Source organism: Rhinoraja longicauda, chromosome 13 (genome assembly GCF_053455715.1).
Source record: "Rhinoraja longicauda isolate Sanriku21f chromosome 13, sRhiLon1.1, whole genome shotgun sequence".
In the NCBI taxonomy this organism is placed as follows: domain Eukaryota; kingdom Metazoa; phylum Chordata; class Chondrichthyes; order Rajiformes; family Arhynchobatidae; genus Rhinoraja; species Rhinoraja longicauda.
The window spans coordinates 22,086,187-22,106,888 of NC_135965.1; the positions used below are offsets into that span (position 1 = coordinate 22,086,187).

The 20,702-nt window shown below is 45.9% G+C and overlaps 1 protein-coding gene and 1 non-coding gene across 3 annotated transcripts in view; one reads left to right on the plus strand and one right to left on the minus strand.

The window, feature by feature from the left end:
• The first annotated feature begins 2,363 nt into the window (after positions 1–2,363).
• On the plus strand, positions 2,364–2,466 carry LOC144599724 (U6 spliceosomal RNA). Its single transcript, XR_013548024.1, has one exon. It is a non-coding gene; the product is annotated as a U6 spliceosomal RNA (small nuclear RNA).
• Positions 2,467–3,890: 1,424 nt separating this feature from the next.
• The window catches only part of LOC144599535 (fibroblast growth factor 12-like), a 79,150-nt gene continuing 62,338 nt past the window's right edge, over positions 3,891–20,702 (minus strand). The window contains exons 4-5 of one of the 2 annotated variants that reach the window (XR_013548014.1): positions 5,095–18,896; positions 3,891–4,888 (exon numbers count right to left, since the gene is read on the minus strand). Coding sequence is in view for 1 of the 2 variants with exons in the window: in XM_078410544.1 (XP_078266670.1) it covers positions 18,775–18,896 (122 nt within the window). In the remaining variant the exon portion in view is untranslated. Of the gene's footprint in view, positions 18,897–20,702 lie in introns of both variants that reach the window. The other variant, XM_078410544.1, reaches the window with a different exon arrangement.

The window sequence follows — 20,702 nt, forward strand, 5'->3', positions numbered from 1 at the left end:
TAGGGACAATTTGCAGAAGCCAATTAACCTACGAGCCTGCACGTCTTTAGGATGTTGAAGGAAACTGGAGCATCCGGAGGAAACCCATGCGATCATAGGGAGAAAGTGCATTCTCCGTACAGGCAGCACCTGTAGCCTAGATCGAGCCCGGGTCTCTGGCACTGTAAAACAGCAGCTCGACCACCTCCAAGCTTTTCCCTGCAGCATGGTTCCGTTTTCAATGGTTCAATGGTTCAATGAATGGTTCAATGGGACTTCATTGTCATGCACCTAGGTGCAGTGAAATTATTTTTTTACATTCAAAATCTTACGAGATCTTACAAAATCACAATCACAGGCAAATACAAGAGTGGATTGAATAGTAGATTACACTGAGGCAGTACACACGAGTCACCACATTTCCAGCACCATCTTGTATCCTTTCAAAGGTTCAAAGTTCTTAACAATGTGGAGTCTTAACTTACCCTAGGTTTGTAAATACTGAAGGTTCCTGTCTAATGTAGCTGTGGCTGTCTCTTGGGGTTTGTCAAACCAACCTCCCTTCCATTGACTCCATCTATGCTTCACGCTGTCTCAGCAAGGCCACCAGCATAATCGAGGACCCGTCTCACCCTGGTTACCCTCTCTTCTCCCCTCTCCCATCAGGCAAGAGCTACAGAAGTGTGAAAACGCACACCTCCAGATTCAAGGACAGTTTCTTCCCAGTTGCTATTAAGCAACCAAACCATCCTATCAACAACTAGAGAGCAGTCCTGACCTCCCATCTGCCTCACTGGAGATCCATGGATTATCTTTAATCGGACTTTACTGGACTTTATCTTGCACTAAACGTTATTCCCTTTATCACGTATCTCTACATTGTGGCCGGTTCGATTGTAATCATGTATAGTCATAGCATTGTAGAGTCATACAGCATGGCAACAGGCCCTTCGGCCCAACTTGCCCACAATGACTAACATGTCCCATCTACAGTAGTCCCACCTGCTTGCTGACTGGTTTGGTTAGCATGCAGCAAAAGCTTTTTACTGTACCTCGGTACACGTGCCAAAACTAAACTAACTAACAACCAAAAAGTGGTACTGTTGGGTTTAGGTGGAGTGATATTTCATTTCCATTATCTGGTAATTATCCGGAGATCTGCAATTAATGTTATAACCCTTTTTTTGGTTTATAACTAGAGGCAGCTTTGGCATGCAGATAAACCCGCTAGGAGCCCACTCGAACTTGCTGCCACTTCAGGGAGCTGAAGTCTCTCATCTCTCTCACCATCTGATCATTGTCTGATGGGAAGCTAAAGATTTATTTTCAGCGCTTTATCGCTATTGTTGCAGGAAGATCCTGTCCCTTCAGGATAGAGATCCACAGCGAAAGTCAATTATCTGAGTGATTGAATTCAAAGTGAGTTACTGGGGATGCTTCAAATCCAAAATAACAGACCATAGAACATAGAGTACAGCAGATCAGCCTTCAAGATGGCATGGTGGCGCAGCAGTAGAGTTGCTGCCTCACAGCGCAAGAGACCCGGGTTTGATTCTGAATATGGGTGCTGTCCGTACGGAGTTTGAACATTCTCCCTGCGACCATGTGGATTTTCTTTGTGTGCTCCAGTTTCTTCCCACATCCATAAGACGTGCGGGTCTGTAGGTTAATTGGCTTCTGTAAATTGCCCCTAGTATGTAACTGGGATAACATAGACCTAGTGAGAATGGGTGATCAATGGTCGGCATGAACTCGATGGGCCAACGGGTCTGTTGCCATGCTGTATCTAAACTAATGGAACATGCCCTTTGGCCCACAATGTCTGTGCCCAACATGATGCCAAGACCAACTCTTCTCTGCCTGCACATAGTCCATATCCCTCCATCCCTTGTATGTCCATGTGCCTATCACAAAGTCTTGAATGCCAGATGTCTCCAATGGATGTAAATACTTGATGAAATGCCTCACACTTCAAGTATGGGATCAACGTAGGAATTAGCATTTGATGCCTTCTATGTTCCTGTAGCTCTTTGATGCCTTCAATCTTCTCAGTAGCTCAGCTTCCTAGGTCTTGGTCTCCATACCTCTGTTGCTCCCTATATTGAAATCCCCCATGTAGGATGATAGCCAATTACCAGGCTTTGTCCCACTCCCACCTCTCTTTTCCAGCTTTCCTCTATTCCATCAGTCAGAAGGGTCCTGACTCAAAATCTCGTCTGTCTATTCATTTCACACTAAGTTCCTCCAGCACTTTGCGTTTTATATTATGACATTCATTCTCAATAAAGGCTCGCATTGGCTTTGAAACGTGTGGGCGGATTACAATGAGCACGATGTAGATGCAAAATCTTTTGAAAGTAGCGTATGGCACTAGATGACTAGTAGTAATAGGGCAGCACAGATACTAAAATTGGAACAATACAGAGAAGATTAGCATGGCCCCTGCACAAGGAGGACACGCAAATTCGTGAAGCATTCCATATTTTTGAGGACCGCAGTCTAGGGTCCTTCCGCTGCTGGACATGGGGGGGCAGAGTGTGGTGGAGACACCACTCAAAATAAGGGAAGGGATTCCACGCCAGTGGGCCACATGAGTGGGAAGGGTGGGGGGGGTAATTTTATGTAATTGGTGTTTTGAATGTATGAATTGAATGTCTGTATAGCCTCCGAGAATGCCGGATGGAGTTTTGGAAGGAACATGTTTTGTATATATTTATTTCTTGAATAAAGTATTTTTTGATTTAAAAAAAAAAGTATTCCGTGTAGTACTAATACAAGTAGTAGTGTACCATACTGATAGAGCTACTGCTTCGCAGAGACTGAGACCGCAGATGTTGTCTGTGTGGGGTTTGTAAGTCCTCCCTATGATCGCGTGGGTTTCCTCTGGGCGCTTCGGCTTCCTCCAACATCTCACAGACATGCAGGCTTGTAGGTTAATTGGCCTCTAAAATTGCCCCTCGTGTGTAGGGAGTGGATGAGGCAGTAAGATTAGTGCGTGAATGAGTGATCAATTGACTGCCTAGACACGGTGGGTGAAAGGCCTGTCTCTCTCAATTATAGATAGAATCATAGCACAGACAGACCCATGCTTGCCCATGCCGACCACGATGCCCCATCTAAGCCAGACCCACCTGCCCGTCTTTGCCCATATCCCTACAAACCTTTCCTATCTGTGTAGCTGTCAAAGTGTCTTTTAAAGTGTCTTCCTTGGCCATCAGTTGGCAGCCCTGTTTTGTTCTGTCCTTTTCCGATCTCCAATTCCCCCTGCCCCCCTCTACTTTCAGTCTGAAGAAGGGTTCCGACCCTGTGGAATTCTCTGCCTCAGAAGGCAGTGGAGGCCAATTCTCTGAATGCATTCAAGAAAGAGCTAGATAGAGCTCTTAAGGATAGCGGAGTCAGGGGGTTTGGGGGAGAAGGCAGGAATGGGGTACTGATTGAGAATGATCAGCCATGATCACATTGAATGGTGGTGCTGGCTCGAAGGGCCGAATGGCCTACTCCTGCACCTGTTGTCTATTGTCTAAAACGTCACTTATTCCTTTTCTCCAAAGATGCCTGACTCGACGAGTTACTCCAGCACTTTGTATCTCTCAAGTGCCTTTTAAATGCTGTTATAGTGCCTGCCTCAACTACCTCCTCTGGCAGCTCATTCCATATACACACCATTCTCTGTCTGAAAAAGGTGATCCTCAGGTTCCTATCAAATCTTTACACTCACCCTCTCACTTTAAACCTATGGCCTCTGGTTCTTGATTTCCCAACCCTGGGTAAAAGTCTCCGTGCATTCACCCTATTTATTCTCTCATGAATTAATCAATTTGCCTCACGGCTCCAGAGACCCAGGTTTGAACCTGACTACGGATGTTGGCTGTAGTGAGCTTGAACATTCTCCCTGTGGATGTTCTTCGGGTGTTCCAGTTTCCAAAGACTACATAGTTAATTGCCTTCTTTAAATTGTCCCTAGTGTGTAAGATAGAATTATTGTCCAGGTGATCGCTCGCTGGTCAGCGTGGAATCAGTGGGCTGAAGGACCTGTTTTAGAGCTGTATCTCGAAAACAAAAATAAAATATGTGACCAGTAAAATAAAAACAAGAGCCAGAGCAAAGGTGTGATTCTTTATCCATTTAATCAATAACAGTGTGTTTGGTTCATCCCACGCCTGGCCTTTCACCTTGTGAATACAGCTGAACATGTAGTTATACAAGCCAAAAGCAAACACATGGAGAGGAGTGGGTGGCTAGTCAATCTCTGCTCCTTTCCAGTTCTGGGCTGTCCCAAGTTAACGGAAATGGCTTTAAAAACCTGGTATTTCTCAGTCACGTTTTGAACGAACTGTGATTTTAAAAGTTTTGCCTCTTAAGCATGACGAAGTTTCCATGTGTGTCCAGCAGATGCTAAATGTGCTTAGACGGTTCCAACTCCCCCATTCCCCTCGCTTCCTCACTATCAGGGTCATAGTCACAGTCATACAGAGTGGAAACAGGCCCTTCGGCCCAACCTGCCCAAGCTGACCAACATGCTCCATCCACACTAGTCCCACCTGCCTGTGTTTGGGCCATAACCCTCTAAACCTGTCCTATCCATGTACCTGTCCAAATATCTCTTAAACGTTATGATAGCAACTGCTGGACTTCCGATTCTTCTCAGGAGTGGGACTGGACTCTTCCCTGCTGCAAGCTAATTTCCATCAACACCACCTTGGTCATCTTAAAGCACGGGGGGGGGGGGGGGGGGGGGGGAGGGTTGGGGTGGCTTCGAAGCGGGAAACACACTAGTTTAAAGCTGTCATCACGGGCAGGTGAGAGGTCATCAGGTGGAGAAGTAGGTTGAAGGTCGTTGGCCCATCCCTCTCCTGACAGTGGCATGCCCAGTGTGAACATTGAGAGGTGCGACAAAATACTGGGGTAACTCAGCGGGTCAGGCAGCATCTCTGGAGAAAAGGAACAGGTGACATTTAGGTTTGAGACCCTTCTTCAGACGCTACAGTACTGAAGGGTCTGAAGAAGGGTCTTGATCCAAAAGACCTGCAGTTCTGAAGGATCTGAAGAAGGGTCTCAACCTGAAACATCACCTATTTATTTTCTCCAGAGATGCTGCCTGACCCGCTGAGTTACTTCAGCTTTTTGTGTCCACCTTCGGTGTAAACCACCATCTGCAGTTCCTTCCTACACATTGAGAAGTGCTACACAGCCAGGAGAGGTGATGTTCACATGAGATGCTGCATGGGGACCTGGTTACACTGTAAAAAGCAGAGGACTCCCCCTGGCTTCCGGGGCCATGGCTGACCCCTTGGTGGGACACTCCTAGAGAACAGACCGTCACACGCAAACATCAGATCACAAATCCCCACGAGCTCTCTATGTTACCCTGTAAACTCTCAGCCATCACATAACTCACCCTGGATCCCTCTTCACCTACTCCATTCCCCCCCCCACCCCCACCACCTCCCCCCACATCCATTGACTGCCACTTATTGCTGTTTGTGGGATCTTGCTGTGTGCAAATTAGCTGCCATGCTTGCGACGTTACAACGATAACTACACTTCAAGAAGTACTCGACTGGCCGTAAAGTGCTTGGGGATGTCCTGAGGTTATGAGAGGTGCCGTGTTAAGTGCAAGTTTTTCTCTTTAGTCTGAATAACTATTTGCTGAAATCTCGGCTAAGCTATTTACAGTTTGTTGCTCACTTAGACAGTTCTAAATGACAAAAGACAACACATACGCAGGGATCCTCATCGGGACAAAAGAATGGGAGCAAACCAAAGTCAGAATTCCACTCACTCATTTCCAGATCTTCAAACAGTGGCAATAATTGCCCGATCTGGATGTTGTATCAATAGTGAACAAATCATTCAAATCCGAATTCAATAAACCGGAAAATTAACTCTCTGAGGGGGAATTGCCCCATTGAGCGACGCTCACCTGTTTTATGGATCAATCTTTGTATCATTCAGATGCCTGGCCCACATCAAATGGAGTCAGTGGGACAACTCCCTTAGGGTTTATTTCAACAATGATACCAATATTGGACACATTACAAAAGAATATTAAATTCAAAGTGCTGGACTAACTCAGAGGGTCAGGTAGCATCTCTGGATAACATGGGTAAGTGATGTGTCAAATTGAGATCCTTCTTCAAAACATCACCTCAAAGAGTCATACAACACGGATTAACAGGGTCCTCGGCCCAGCTTGCCCATGCCGACCTAGGTACCCCATTTATACTAGTCCCACCTGCCTGCGTTTGGCCCATATCCCTCTAAATCTTTCCTATCCATGTAACTGTCCAAATGCCTTTTAAGAACATGTTCAGAGATGTTCTCCAGAGATGCTGCCTGACCCGCTGAGTTACTCCAGCACATCGTGTCTTTTTTTGTAAACCAACATTTGCAGTTCGATGCTTCTACAATATTAAAGATCAATGAGATTGTACAGTCTGAGAGCATGCGTTTTAAGATGACCATGTCTTTTTCTTGTGAGTCCCCCAAAAAAAGGTGGCTCCCTGGTAAAGACTGACCCACAAAGTAGGTGCTCATCACTTGCCTTTCCGTGACCTTGTCATTCATATTGAGTGTTAATAGTGCAATGCTGATCATATTAGGAAGGTACGTTTCATTGGAGGTCTTTGCCAACACAAAGAGACCTTCCTTACTGGTACACAGCAGCAAAATGTTCTTTCAAACTGAACCAAACAAACTTGAATTGTTTTCTCTGGAACGCCGGAGGTTGAGGGGAGACAGAAGTGTATAAAAGTGTGCGAGGCATACCTCGGGTAGATAGTCAGAAATGTTTTCCCAGGGTGGAAACGTTCAAGACTAGAGGGCATGGCTTTAAACTGAGACCATAAGACCATAAAACATAGGAGCAGAATTAGGCCAGTCAGCCCATCAAGTCTACTCCACCATTCATTCATGGCAGATGTATCTTTCCCTCTCAACCTCATTCTCCTGCCTTCTCACCGTAATATTATCGCCCTTCCTAATCGAGAACTTATCAATTTCCGCATTGGGGAAAAGTTTAAAGAAGATGCACAGAGTAAGTTTTTAACATAGTGGTGAGTGCCTGGAATGCACTGCCATTGTTGGTGGTGGAGGTAGATACGATAGTGGCTTATAAGAGGCTTTTCGATAGGCACATGGATATACAGGGAATGGAGGGATATGGATCACATGCAGGTGGATGAAAGTATCTTATCTTGGCATCATGTTTGGCACAGACATTGAGTGAGGCCTGTTCCTGTACTGTTCTATGTTCTATGATTAAACCAAGCCCCCAAAAAACACAACTTAATTGAAGACAGCCATTACAGACTGAGAACTATAGAGATTTTCATCTCTAAACAGTAATGCCACAGGGCACCTGTAGGGTGTTATGCAAGGCGTTATTCGTAAGGACAACTAGAGGCTTTTGACATTAGACTTTACTTTAGACTTTGGAGATACAGTGCAGAAACAGGCCCTTCAGCCCATCGAATCCACACCGACTAGCGATCACCCCGGACACTAGCACTATCCTACACACCAGGGACAATTTACATTTTTTTTACGGAGGCCAATTAACCTACGAACCTGCACGTCTTTGGGGTGTGGGAGGAAACCGGATCACCCGGAGAAAGCCCAGGATAGGGAAAACGTACAAACTCCATGCATACAGTACCCGTGGTCAGGATCAAACCTGGGTCTCTGGCGCTGTAAGTGTGCAACTCTACCCACTGCGCCACTGTGCAGGCTCGTGAATATATATTCAAAAATAGAGAAGGCAATAATTGTATAATGAAATGTGCATAAGAAATGTTCTCCAAAGTCACGGTGCGAATGAGATTGTCTGAAATTTAAATATTGCTTGGGAAGGGATTTTGAAGTTACAAGGGGAAACTAAAAGAGCTGATCGTGCAAATTCTGGAACAGCCTCAAGTTGTAGCTTCAGATGCTTTGCTATTAGGCTCTTGTATTGAGTCGAAATTTAGAGAATTTGCATAAAACACCCATGACGTGCAGATAGCCGGCAGTTCTCAGCAAGCAGTCAAAAAAGACACGAGGAACTGCAGATGCTAGAATCATGAGCAAAACACAAAGTGCTGGAGGAACTCAGCGACATATCGGGTCGGGACCCTTCTTCAGATAGATGGAGACTCCATATGCCTTTCTCAAATCCCTGTCCTGTTTTTCCTTTTATTTCCCCTCCTTCCCCCATGCTTTCCCTCGTCCCCTTCCACCTATATCCTTCCCTCTGGATTTACATTTCACTCCTGCTCTTCTCATTATCTGACACCCTTTTCTCTCCTTTTCACCTCCAGGCTTTGTCACTTACTCCACCCATCTGCCTATTAAAACCCCCTCTTCCCTGTATCCACCTATCCCTCGCCAGGCTTTGTCCTGCCCCTACCTCTCTTTTCAACCATTCTTCCCCTCCCCTCACTCCAATCAGTTTGAAGAAGGGCCCCGCCCTTTCCATTCCCTCCACAGATGTTGCCTGTCTCGCTGAGTTCCTCCAGCACTTTGTGTTTTGCTCAAGATTCCAGCATCTGCACTTCCTGGTGTCTCCATGTTGCCGCGAGAATGTGGTGTAGCTGTGCGTTGGGGAATTGTCAAGGAGATTGCAAGATGTCAAGCACTCTCTCCTTAGACTTGGGACATGGCTGCGGAGAGATTGCAATGATATCTCGGAAAAGATCAAGGGGCTTCCCGACCAATTTTCTTCCCTTCCCTTTCGTTATGAGAGGGAATTTTGCTTTGTGATGCAACACCCTCCCGGGAGGCCGTGACAGAGCCGGACTACTCTCCCCTAAGTAGCACCATCCACTTCACTGAACTCTCCCACCACCTTACTAATGTGCGTTCAACATCAGACACTGCCGATCCACCCGAACCACCGCCCCATTCCAATTGCATCCGCTTTTTAAGCAATATATTGCATGCAGTTTCAGCAAGGTTGTGACATGCAAAAAACGTCGCGTTATTTACATTGTGAAAGGTTCCACTCAGTACGAATTACACTTCCTGCTGTCAAAAAAAAATTTAAGGGGAAGACCACCACAATTCACAGAAGGCGGGTTATTTTCGTTTTAAAGTTTAAATGTACATTTTCTTTTCTCCCTGATAAAAACAAAATATATTGCCGGTGAAATCAGTTGTTTCTTTTTTCTTTCGATTCTCATCCAGTAATGATGGTGATTGACTTGTGGGTGCGTCATAGATTCCTTTGAACCTCAAGGGTGTTGTGTTGCCTCTTCGAACTTTGCCCTTTGCACTCTACCCTACGACCTCTGTTACAGGCAGAGGACGTAGGTCTTGGCTCTTTAGTGGGTGAGTCAGATGGTAACCTGGTGCCTTGCCAAGTCTCCTGATCACATCCCGTGATGTCTTGAGTTTTTTTTACAGGGGAGGAGATGAGGCAAGGGTGAAGGGTGTCCAATACTGTGTGGATTCCATTTCCTTTTGCTTGCGTCTGCCTTGTTTTTGCTTGTGTACATGTTTCTGAAGGGGTGAGGAGGACCTGCAAACTTGATCCTGAATCCAAGAGGCTGGGTTATTTCCTGCAGGGAAGACTGAGGCACACCCAAAACTGGATAGACGTTACCAGTGTTTCTACTGGGGAGATCAAGACTCGATGTAGGGTTAGTCACTGGGAAATGCAGAGGGAGTTCAGAAAAAAAAACTTTCTTCCCACAGAGAAATCAAACTCACAACAAACGGAGTGAATATATAGAGTCATAGAACTACACAGCATGGAATCAGGCCCTTCGGCCATAGACAGATACAAAGTGCTGGAGTAACTCAATGGGTCAAGCAACGTCTCTGGAGAAAAAGGATGGGTGGTATTTCAGGAAACCCTTCGTCCAAACTTGTTCATGCCAGGCAAGTTGTCTACCGGAGCTAGTCCCATATCCCTCTAAGGCTTTCCTATCCACGTACACATCCAAAAGTCTTTTAAATGTCCTAATTGTACCTCGTCTACCAGTACCTGGGCCACTGTATGAAAAGGTTGCTCTCCCAGTTCCTCTTTAAATCTTTCCCCTCTTACCTATGAATGTAATGGGAGCTGACTGAGCAGATGATGGTGATGGGGAGAGAGGTGGAGGGGTGGGAGGGGACTCAATGTGAGGCTTAAACACCAGCATGCAAGAGAGAGGCTGAGTGGTCTTTTTCTGTGCTCTACTTTCTGTTTAAACTAACTCTTTCACCTTGGCTGAGGCAGTAACGTCACTCTTATATTAAAGGAGTACTTGTGTTGTTTGTTGTCTCTGTGGAAACTCTGTGTCAGACCTGGCCTGTTATAAGCAGTATGGGTCGGCGTCATTTTAATAAGCGTCTAATTACCAGCGCCATGTTGTGCGGCCCAGTGGCGCAGTGAGTAAAGCTGCTGCCTCACAGCACCAGAGACATGGGATCAATCCTGACCTCGGGTGCAGTCTGTGTATGGGGATTGCACATTCTCCCTGTGACTGCGTGGGTTTCCTCCCGGTTCTCCGGTTTCCTCCCGCACCCCAAAGACGTGCATGTTGGTAGGTCGGTTAAGTTGTTGCTGTAAATTGTCTTCTGGCGTGTGATTGAGGGGGTAGCATCTGGGGGGAGTTGATGGGAGTGTGGGGAGCATCATAAGGGTCAGAGTAAAGGAGAGAATAAATAGAGTCACACAACGTGGAAACAGTCCCTTCAGTCCAATTTACAGACGCCGACCAACATGTCCCATCTACACTAGTCCCACCTGCCTGCACTTGGCCCATATCCTTGTATGTCCATGTACCAATCCACATGTTTTTAAAACACTGTGATAGTACCTACCATCCCCTGTGTGAAAAAGTTGCCCCTCTGGTTTCTATTGAAACTTCCCCCCCCTCACCTTACACCTATATCCACTGGTTCTTGACACAATGCACACACAGTTTTTTTATGGATGGGAAAGGTTTAGAGGGATATGGGGTAAACATGTGCACATGGGACTAGCCTCGATGGGGCATCGTGGTTGGCATGGACAAGTTGGGCTGAAGGGCCTGCTTCTGTGCTGTATGACTCTCGGAAGATTTCTGGTGGCAGGCTTTCATCAGATTACTATCCCCATGTTCCACTGGCCATGAGGGTGAGAGAGAGGAGGAGGTTTGCAAGGTGGAATTTGTGGGGAGGGGTGAGGGAGAGGGGATGTGTGCAGTGAAAGGCCTGGACAGAGCAGATGTGGAGAGGATGTTTCCACTACTGGGAGAGTCTAGGACCAGAGGGCTCAGCCTCAGAATAAAAGGACGTACATTTAGAACAGAGATGAGAAGGTTTTATGTCAGGGGACAGTGAATCTATGGGATTCATTGTCACAGACAGCTGTGGAGACCGTCTTTGGGTATTTTTAAAGTGAAGATTGACAGATTCTTGATTAGTAAGGACATCCAAGGTTACAGGAAGAAGGCAGGGGAATGGGGTTGTGAGGGAAAGATAGAATGGCAGAGTAGACGATGGGCCGAATGGCCTAATTCTGCTCCTATGACTTATGAAGTAAGGTATGGGAAGAGATGGGGTGAAGGCAAGGGGAGAACGAGCAGAGGGTGTGGAAAAGTATTGTTATTGCAGAGAAAAAACTTCAACTGCCCTTTGAGAATTCGCCAGTGAAGGAAATATAAATAGCATGAAGCCGTTTCCAGAGTAGGGTTGCATCAGGTGCCAGGCATCAGGAAAGATAGTCCTTCAGGAATTGGCCACGGGGGTGCAGATGCTGCCATGGTGGGTTTAACTGTTGAGGTGCCAAGGGATGAGATGGAGGTGCCAGCTCCTATGTATTGGCCCTGGTGCCCATCTCCCACACTACAGCCCAGCCACACCCCAAGCTTGAAAGTCTACCTTAGTCTATAGGTCCAGCGCCATTCTCATAGGTGGTAAGGAAAGAGGGCTGGGATGTGGGGAATGTGGAGAGCACACACTGGCAGGGTTGTTACAAGCCAGTCCATGTAAATCTAGTGAGGAAGCAGGTCACTGGAGACACAGGATGCTGAAACCTTAAACAAAACACAAAGTGCTGGAGGAACCCAGAGGGTCAGGCAGTATCGGTGGAGGGACAGGTATGACAGGTACATGGACAGGTACACAGATGGGAAAGGTTCAGAGGGATATGATCCAAATGCGGGCAGGTGGAACTAGTGTAGATGGGGCAGCTTGGTCGGCATGGGCAAGTTGGGCTGAAGGGTCTGTTTCCGTGTTGTACGACTCCATGACTCTATGGCCACGTTTCGGGGTTGGTATCCTTGTTCAGACTGATGGTATTAAGGGGAGAAAGATGGAAAAAAAGTATGGGGGTGGGGCAAAGCCTGGCAAGTGATAGGTGGATACAGGTGTTTGTGATGTTTGATTGGCAGAGGGATGGACTGAGTGACACTGTGGGGAAGTGAGTGAGATTGTCACTTATTCCACCCTTTGCCAACAAAACACCACTGTCACCTGTGGCTCGCCCAACACCATCAGATCATCTCAGTCTGAAGAAGGGCCTCAACCCGAAACGTCACCTCTCCATGTTTGCCAGAGAGGCTGCCTGACTCCAAAACATTGTGGTTTTTTTTCATTAAACAGCATCTGCAGTTCCTTGTGCCTCCATCATCAGATCATTGCTGTGCACAATGTGGCCAGTACTTTTCCAATTTGACAATACTTTTAATAAAGAAAATTGGTGGTCGACTGCTGTGGGTTGCAAAGGATTCAGTGAAAGAAGGGAGTTCCTTCCTCTGTGAGTGGACGGTTTACATTGTACCAAGCAGGGAGTGATGGTGAGTATTTAACGGTACAGGGCCTATACTCACTGGAGTTTATAAAGATGAGGGGGAACTCATTGAAGCTTACCAAATAGTGAAAGGACTGGACAGAGTGGATGTGGAGAGGATATTTCCACTAGTTGGAGCATCTAGGACCAGAGGGCACAGCCTCAGAATAAAAGGATGCACCTTTAGAAAGGAGGTGAGTAGGAATTTCTTTCATCAGAGGGTGGTGAATCTGTGGAATTCATTGCCACCGACAGTGGTGGCGTCCAAGTCACTGGATATTTTTAAGGTGGAAATTGACAGATTCTTGATTAGTACAAGTGTCAGGGGAGAAGGCAGGAGAATGGGGTTGAGAGGGAAAGATGGACCTGCCAAGACTGAATGGCAGAGCAGACTCGATGGGCCGAGTGGCCTAATTCTGCTCCTATGACCTATGAACATACGTGTGTGGATGGCAGTAATGAGGACGATCGCTGCAGAAGAGGTGAGATTCAAGCTGCGTCGGGACCGTTAGTTTGGTTTTTAGTTCAGAGTTGCAGCGCGGAAACAAGCCCTTTGGCTCGCCGTTCCCTCACCGACCAGCGATCACCCCGTGCACTCGTACTATCCGACACACCAGGGACAATTTACAATTTTACAGAAGCCGACTAACCAACAAACCTCACGTCTTTGGAACGTGGGAGGAAACTGGAGCACCCGGAGAAAGGCCACGCGGTCAAGCGGAGAACAAACTGTACAAAGTGCACGGTAATCAGGATCGAACTCGGGTCTCTGCGCAACTCTCCTACTGTGTGAGCGTGCCTGTCAGTGCCGTGGCGGTTTGACCTCCCTGATGATCTCAGTGTGGAGATGGCCTTGAAACAAAGCTGAGGTTGCTCGTGTGGGGAATTAAATCAGGAGTGCGATAGAGACTGGTCCGTCACACTAAATCTTGGAAAGAGCTCAGTTTCAGAGTGTACAGAAATCTGTGCAGTCAGATCTGCAAGACAGGCAACTAATTAAGCTGACAACGGGAATATTAATTCCTCTCTCATAAATGATGCCCAGTTATTCATGTCATCGTGATTAGACCAAAGAATTTAGTGCACAGTTCATGATGGCATAAAGTGATGATGAGCCCAGACAGATTGCTGAGACAGGAATGAGTTTGCTAAGTAGAGTAAGTGGAGGAATTAAAATTGATGGAAGGTTAGGAGACAGTTGAAGGGGAGAAAAAAAACCCCAAAGTGAGTTGAATTACAAAGGTGTATCATTTCAATTAGCAAGTCAATGTTACCTAGACATAAGGAACTGCAGATGCTGGTTTACAAAAAAAGGGCAGAAAGTGTTGGAATAACACAGCAGGACAGGAAGTATTTCTGGAGCACACGGATAGACGATGTTTTGGGTCAGGACACTTCTTCGGAAGTATTAGGGAATATTTGGGAAATGTCAGCATGGTTCAAGATTTGTTGAAGGATAAATGTTGCTACAGGACATTGAGGCAAGTCCTCTTGATCTTTGTCATAATGGAACAGCGTCTGTTATATTCAGGCATTTGGGATTCTTGCCTTCATTGTTCACAATAAGGAATCATCTACAGGGGTAGGTGAAGTTTTTCTTCAGAGGATCGAGTATCTCGTGCCCAAAAGGCAATGCTTTTTAAGACAGTGGTAGGTGGATTCTTGATAAGAAAGTGCTTGGTTAGGCAGCAATATCGAGTTGATGATACGAGGAACTGTAGTAGGAAGGAAGTGCTGATGATGCTGGTTTAAACTGAAGATAGACACAAAATGCTGGAGTAACTCAGCAGGACAGGCAGCATCTCTGGAGAGAAGGAATGGGTGATGTTTCGGGTCGAGACCCTTCTTCAGACTGATTAGGGATTAGGGAATATAGACACTGATGTGGAGAGATAAAGAACAATGAATTAAGGATATGCAAAAAAAGTAATGATGATAAAGGAAACAGGCCATTGTTAGCTGTTTGTAGGGTGAAAATGAGAACCTAGTGCGACTTGAGTGGGGGAAGGATAGAGAGAGAGGGAATGCCGGGGCTACCTGAAGTTAGAGAAATCAAAATCATACCACTGGGCTGTAAGCTGCCCAAGCGGAATATGAAATGTTGTTCCTCCAGGCAGCATTTCTGGATAGAAGATCCAGTTCGGGTCGAGACCCTTCTTCGGAACTGTAGATGCTTGAATCTTTAGAAAACACAAAGTGCTGGAGTAACCCAGCGGGTCAGGCAGCATCTGAGGAGGAGATGTCCCAATCCAAAATGTCGGCTATCCATCCCTTCCGCAGATTCTGCCTGACCCGCTGAGTTGCTCTGGCACTTTTTGTTATGATCAAGATTCCAGCATCTGCAGTTCCTTGTAACTAATGGTCAATAGGCAGGAGATTCTAGACTCAAGGTAAAGAGTTGGCCATTAGGGTGTGAGATGGAGAAATGTTGCCACAATGAGGTTTATGAATCACTGGATCTACCCAGCCCAGAAGTGGTGCACTGGGTAAATTCAAGATTTGGGAATGGTTGCTATTTGGACACAATAGGAACTGATGGATGTAAGGAGAAGTCGGAAGATGGGTCCTGAACCGGAACGTCACCTCTCCATGTCCTCCAGAGATGCAGCTCGACCCACTGAGTTACTCCAGCACTTTGAGTCTTTTTTTTAATGTAAGAATTAGCTGGAAGGTGGACTCGTGATACATGATCAGAAACAACCTTAATGAAGGGCAGGACCGGCAAGAAGGGCAGAATGGCCTACTCTTCTAGTTCTAACATTTTCAGGTGGTTCCTCCATTAAAATCTCAACACATCCCATACGTAACTTCCCATATATTCCATACTGATTGCTAACAAACTTAAGAAACCAATCTTCTCCTTGCCTGGTCCATAGCCAACCTTAATAAAACATTATTTCTGGAGAGCATCCAGAAATAACGGAGTATTTCACTACTTCCATTTATTCTATCATTAAGATCACTGAAGTAATTTCTCGCTCTGTTTAACAAAAAAATATTTATTATACTTTTTTTATAGTTAATATATGTCCGTTATAGCTAAATTTAATTTCATTATAGTTAATAAAAGGTTGGAAATATTTCAGTTGCCTTTGTTGTTTATTCAGCCTGAACCAGGGCCACTATTTAAATAAACACTTGCACAGATAGAGTTTGTTATATGAAGCTTCAAGAGGGGATGTGATGGCTTAAACACTACATAAACTGTTGTTTAGAATTCTATATATAAAACCCATCTTTACTCCTCAATTACTTTCCAGTACATAACTCACTCTGGGATGTTGTTTGTTTGAAATAAAAGCTGTACCACACAATTAGAAGTCTTGTGACGCAGTATTTCTTGAGCATTTATAAATCTTTCAAACCCCAATCCTTAAATCCCTTAACTCCCACCCAGTAAATCATTCTGCAAATCTATTATTCCCAGTATAACTCACCCACCCAGAAAGCTCGAATGTAGAGCTTCCTGCAACACACCTGGGTATCCAGCATACTGCATGTAACCCACTCGTATGAGCCATCGAGTCAAATAGCAGAGGAAAAGGCCCATGTCACCTGTCCATGTCAACATAGATACTCCATCTGAGCTAGTTCCACCTGCCCATGTTTGGGCCATATGCCCCCAAACCTTTCCTATCCATGTACCTGTCCAAATGTCTTTTAATTGTTGTGACAGTACTTGCCTCAACTACCTCCTCTGGCAGCTCGTTGCATGTACCCACCACCTCTGTATGAGAAAAGTGCCCCTCAGGTTCCCATTAAATGTTGCCCCTCTCACTTTAAACATACATCCTTTCATATTATTTCATATAAATATATTATTCTACATATAAACCACCCAAACTCTGACTGGAGAGAGGCTGTCCCAATCCTTTGTACCTGTTTTTATTTCTATACAAAAATTACTTGAGTGAAAAAGTTGCCGCTCAGGTTCCTATTAGATTTTTCCCCTCCCACCACACCCCTATATCCTCTCGTTCTTGATTCCTCTACCCCTGGGGAAAAAGGATTGTACGTTCACCCTTTCTATTCCCCTCATGATTTTACACATCACTACAAGATAACATCCTAGCCTCCCACGCTCCAAGGAATAACATGGTCTGCCAACCATTCTCATCACTCCAGCAAATCCCAAAGAGCTTTAGAGTAACATGGTTATCATCTCACTACTGTTTGGGAGAGCTTGCTGTGTGAAAATGTTGCCCCTCAGGTTCCTATTAAATATTCCCCTCTCACCTCAAAGCTATATCCTTTGGCTCTTGGTTCCCCAACCCTTGGTAAAAGACTTTGTGCATCTACCCTATCTATTCCCCTCAAAATCTGACACACCTCTAGAAGATCACACCTCATGGCTCTTGATTCACCAACCCTAGGTAAAAGACTCCGTGCAATCACCCTCTCTATTCCCCTCAGGGTTTTATACACCTCTATGTCACCTTTCAGCCTCCTGTGCTCTGTTGCTGATTCATACGGAAGTTCAGGATGAGCAGCTGATATCCATGCCTCAATGAACATCCTTGTGGTGCTGGAGGTTCATTGAACCTTATCAACTACCCTAACTTGAACCCCAGGTCCTGTACCATGGGCTTCATTGGCACCATGCTCTTCGCCAGACCTGCCCACAAGTTGGATGATTGAAGAGGGAAGAGCATCTTGCATTGGCATTGATGGAGAGGGGACCCTACAAGGATTACAGAGAAGGCCATACATTCAGCAATATCATGGCTACACTGTAGAAACAAGGAACTGCAGATGCTGGTTATCAAAAAAAGACACAAATTGCTGGAGTTGCTCAGCGGGTCAGGCAGCATCTCTGGGGAACAGGGGTAGGCGACATTTCCGGTCGGGACCCTTCTTCAGAGACTCAGCAATCCAAAAACATCATTTATCCAAGTTCCCCAGAGATCTTGCCTAAACTGTTACTCTAGCACTTTGTGTCTTTTTTTTGTAAACCAGCATCTGCAGTTCCTTGTTTCTTCAAATATTTTTTCTTTGTGCCTTTTTCTCGCACCTACACTTGTGGGCTTAAAATCATGATTCCACCACGGCCATTCTTTGGTTATGTCACCAATTTCTAAATTAACAGAGCAAACTGCTCACAAATAGGTAAATGAGCAGATTTTGGGCCAAGAGTTGAGCAACATACATCTAGCAGCCAATGGAGGCCCAATGGATGGGTTAAAATGTGATGAGCAGACAGAGTCAGGACAGAAACCGGAGCATCCGGAGAAAACGGGGTCCCAGGGAGAAGGTGCATCCTCCACACAGATAGACAGCACTCGAGGTCAGGATCGAATCCGCGTCTCTGGTGCTGTGAGGCAGCGGCTTTACCAGCCGTGCTATTGTGCCGACTTAATGGAGGGAGAAGTCAAAGGAAATGCCATCTACTTCCCACTAGCCAACTGTCCACCAAGGCAGAAGCAGGGTCACCCCTCAAGCAAGCATGTATTGGACATCCTTCACTTGACCCTATCTCAATCCTTTTTGGTTTCAGTTCGACTGAGAGTCCATTACTTTCCCTGCTAATGCAAGGTGTGTGAGATGGTCTGGTATGTTCTGGTTGTGGATGGAAGTTGGTTGGCCAAGTGTGCTGACACCATGGACCACCGAGTGTGCTTCTGCTGGATGGATCTACCACGATGGATGAGAATATCCTCGGGTGAGAATAAAATGAGGAGGGTGGCTGGCAACCAGAATCCCATCTTCCGGTCAAAGATTTTCACCGGTTGAGAAGCAAATGAAAGACCTCTACTTTCTGAGGGACATTTCTTTTTCTAATTTGGGGTAAAAGTTAAGTTCTTTTTTTTGCTAACTTATTTAACGTTTCGTAGCTGAGTTTACCACAAATGTGTAGAGTTCTGCATGAGAAAACAATGAAAATCAAATCCTGATTTAATTATTCTCCTTCAGGTGAAGATCATGGCTTCATCTGTTAATGTTGAGGACTCACTTGTTCATAATAATCCTCCCATCTGGATTTTAAATATACAACTTTGCTGTGTTTGATGCTGTAAATTGTGCCTGTGGTCGAGTTCAGATTCCCAGTCCCCGCTCTCCTGCTATGTACACTCCTCCTGATTCACGACTTTTCCTCCGTTCATGGTCGGCGTTCCCGAACTTTTCCGTGAGCGTGCGGCTTTATCCCCGATTTCGTGCATCGACGGCTCCCTGTACATGCACACTGCAAGAGAGGATGGACAACAAGGGAAAGGGTCAACAGGTCAATCTCTCACTAACACAAAAGACAAGATTCCTTGCAAAAATCTCCATCCCCACCTCTAGCTGTATTAAGACCTTTTCTTTACGGGGAACGGTTTAATTCTTTAGAAACAAGGAAATGCAGATGTTGGTTTACAAGAAAGGGACACAAAGTGCTGGAGTAACTCAGCGGGTCTGGCAGCCTCCCTGGAGAACATGAATAGATGACGTTTCAGGTTGGAACCCTTCTTCAGAGTAAAGTTTCATACAGTGTGGAAACAGGCCCTTCAGCCCACCGAGTCCACGACAACCAGCAATCACCCATACTCTAGTTCTATCCTACGCACTAGGACGCAATTTACAGATGCCAATTCACCTTCAAGCCTGCAAATCTTTGGAATGCAGGAGGAAACTGGAGCACCCAACGAAAACCCACGCAGTCGCAGGGGGAATGTGAAAACTCCGTAAATGCAGCATGCGAGGTCAGGATTGAACCAGGGTCTCTGGCGCTGTGAGACTGCAGCTTTATCACTGCGCCACAAATGGATTAATTCATGAGAGAATACATAGGGTGAATGCACAGAGTCGTTTGCCCGAGGTAGGGGGAATGAAGAAGCAGAGGATGGAGATTTGAGGTGAGAGGGGATGATTTGACAGGAAGCTGAGGAACAGCCTTTTCACACAGAGGGTGGTTGGTGTATGGAACGTGCTGCCAGAGAAGGTGGTTGAGGCAGGTACTAGGACAGCATTTAAAAGACACTTAGACAGGTACACGCACAGGAATGTTTGGAGGGATATGGGCCAAACAAGGGCACGTTGGAATGGCAAGGATGGGACATCGTGGTCGGCATGGATGAGTTGGGCTGAAGGGCCTCTGCCCGTGCAGTATGACTATGATTCTATCCGTGACTGAGAGACACAGGCCCTTGCGCTGTGCCACTGTTAGAACATGGAACCTAAACCTCACCTGAACCTTTCCCCACACTTGTTCTCTCACTCTGCACAGTCGTTAGCCTCTCTGCGCCCTCCTTTCCAGCACATTGCTTTTGTCACCTCCCTGTCCAGAACCACAAGCTAAAGCTTGGACTCAATTATTTATCTCTGCGTACTTTTGCTTCCCTTTTACTGTCAAAAATCTCGCCAACTTCTGCTGGACCGAGTTCCTCTATAGTGCTCTGCGATGTTGTTTGCTGCTCAATGATAAAGGATTTATGCAGCCCCCTTTTTTAGAACCACAAGGATATTTAAAGAATGCATTCATCTGTTTGCCCATTCGTGCAAGGTAATTATTTCACAGGGCAATAGAGTCATACAGCACAGAAGCAGGCCCTTCTGTCCAACTTGCTTGTGCCGACCAAGATGTCCCATCTACACTTTTGGCAGGGGCCATATTTGGCCCCTATCCCTCTAAACATTTTTTATCCAGTTAGCTGTCCAAATAGTTTTTAATTGCTGTTACAGTACCTGCCTCACCCACGTCCTCTGGCAGCTTGTTCCATATACCCACCACCCTCTGAGTAAAAAAGTAGCCCCTCAGGTTCTTATTAAACTTTTCTCCACTCACCTTGAACCTATGACCTCTGGTTCTTGATTCCCCTACCCTGGGTAAAAGTCTATGTGCATTCACCCTATCTATTCCCCTCATGATTTTATACACCTCTGTAAGATCACCCTTAATCCTCCGGTGCTCCAAGGAATAAAGTACTAGCCTGCTCAACCTCTCCCTATAGCTCAGGCCTCCAAGTCCTGATAACATGCTCATAAATCTTGTCTGCACTCATTCCAGCTT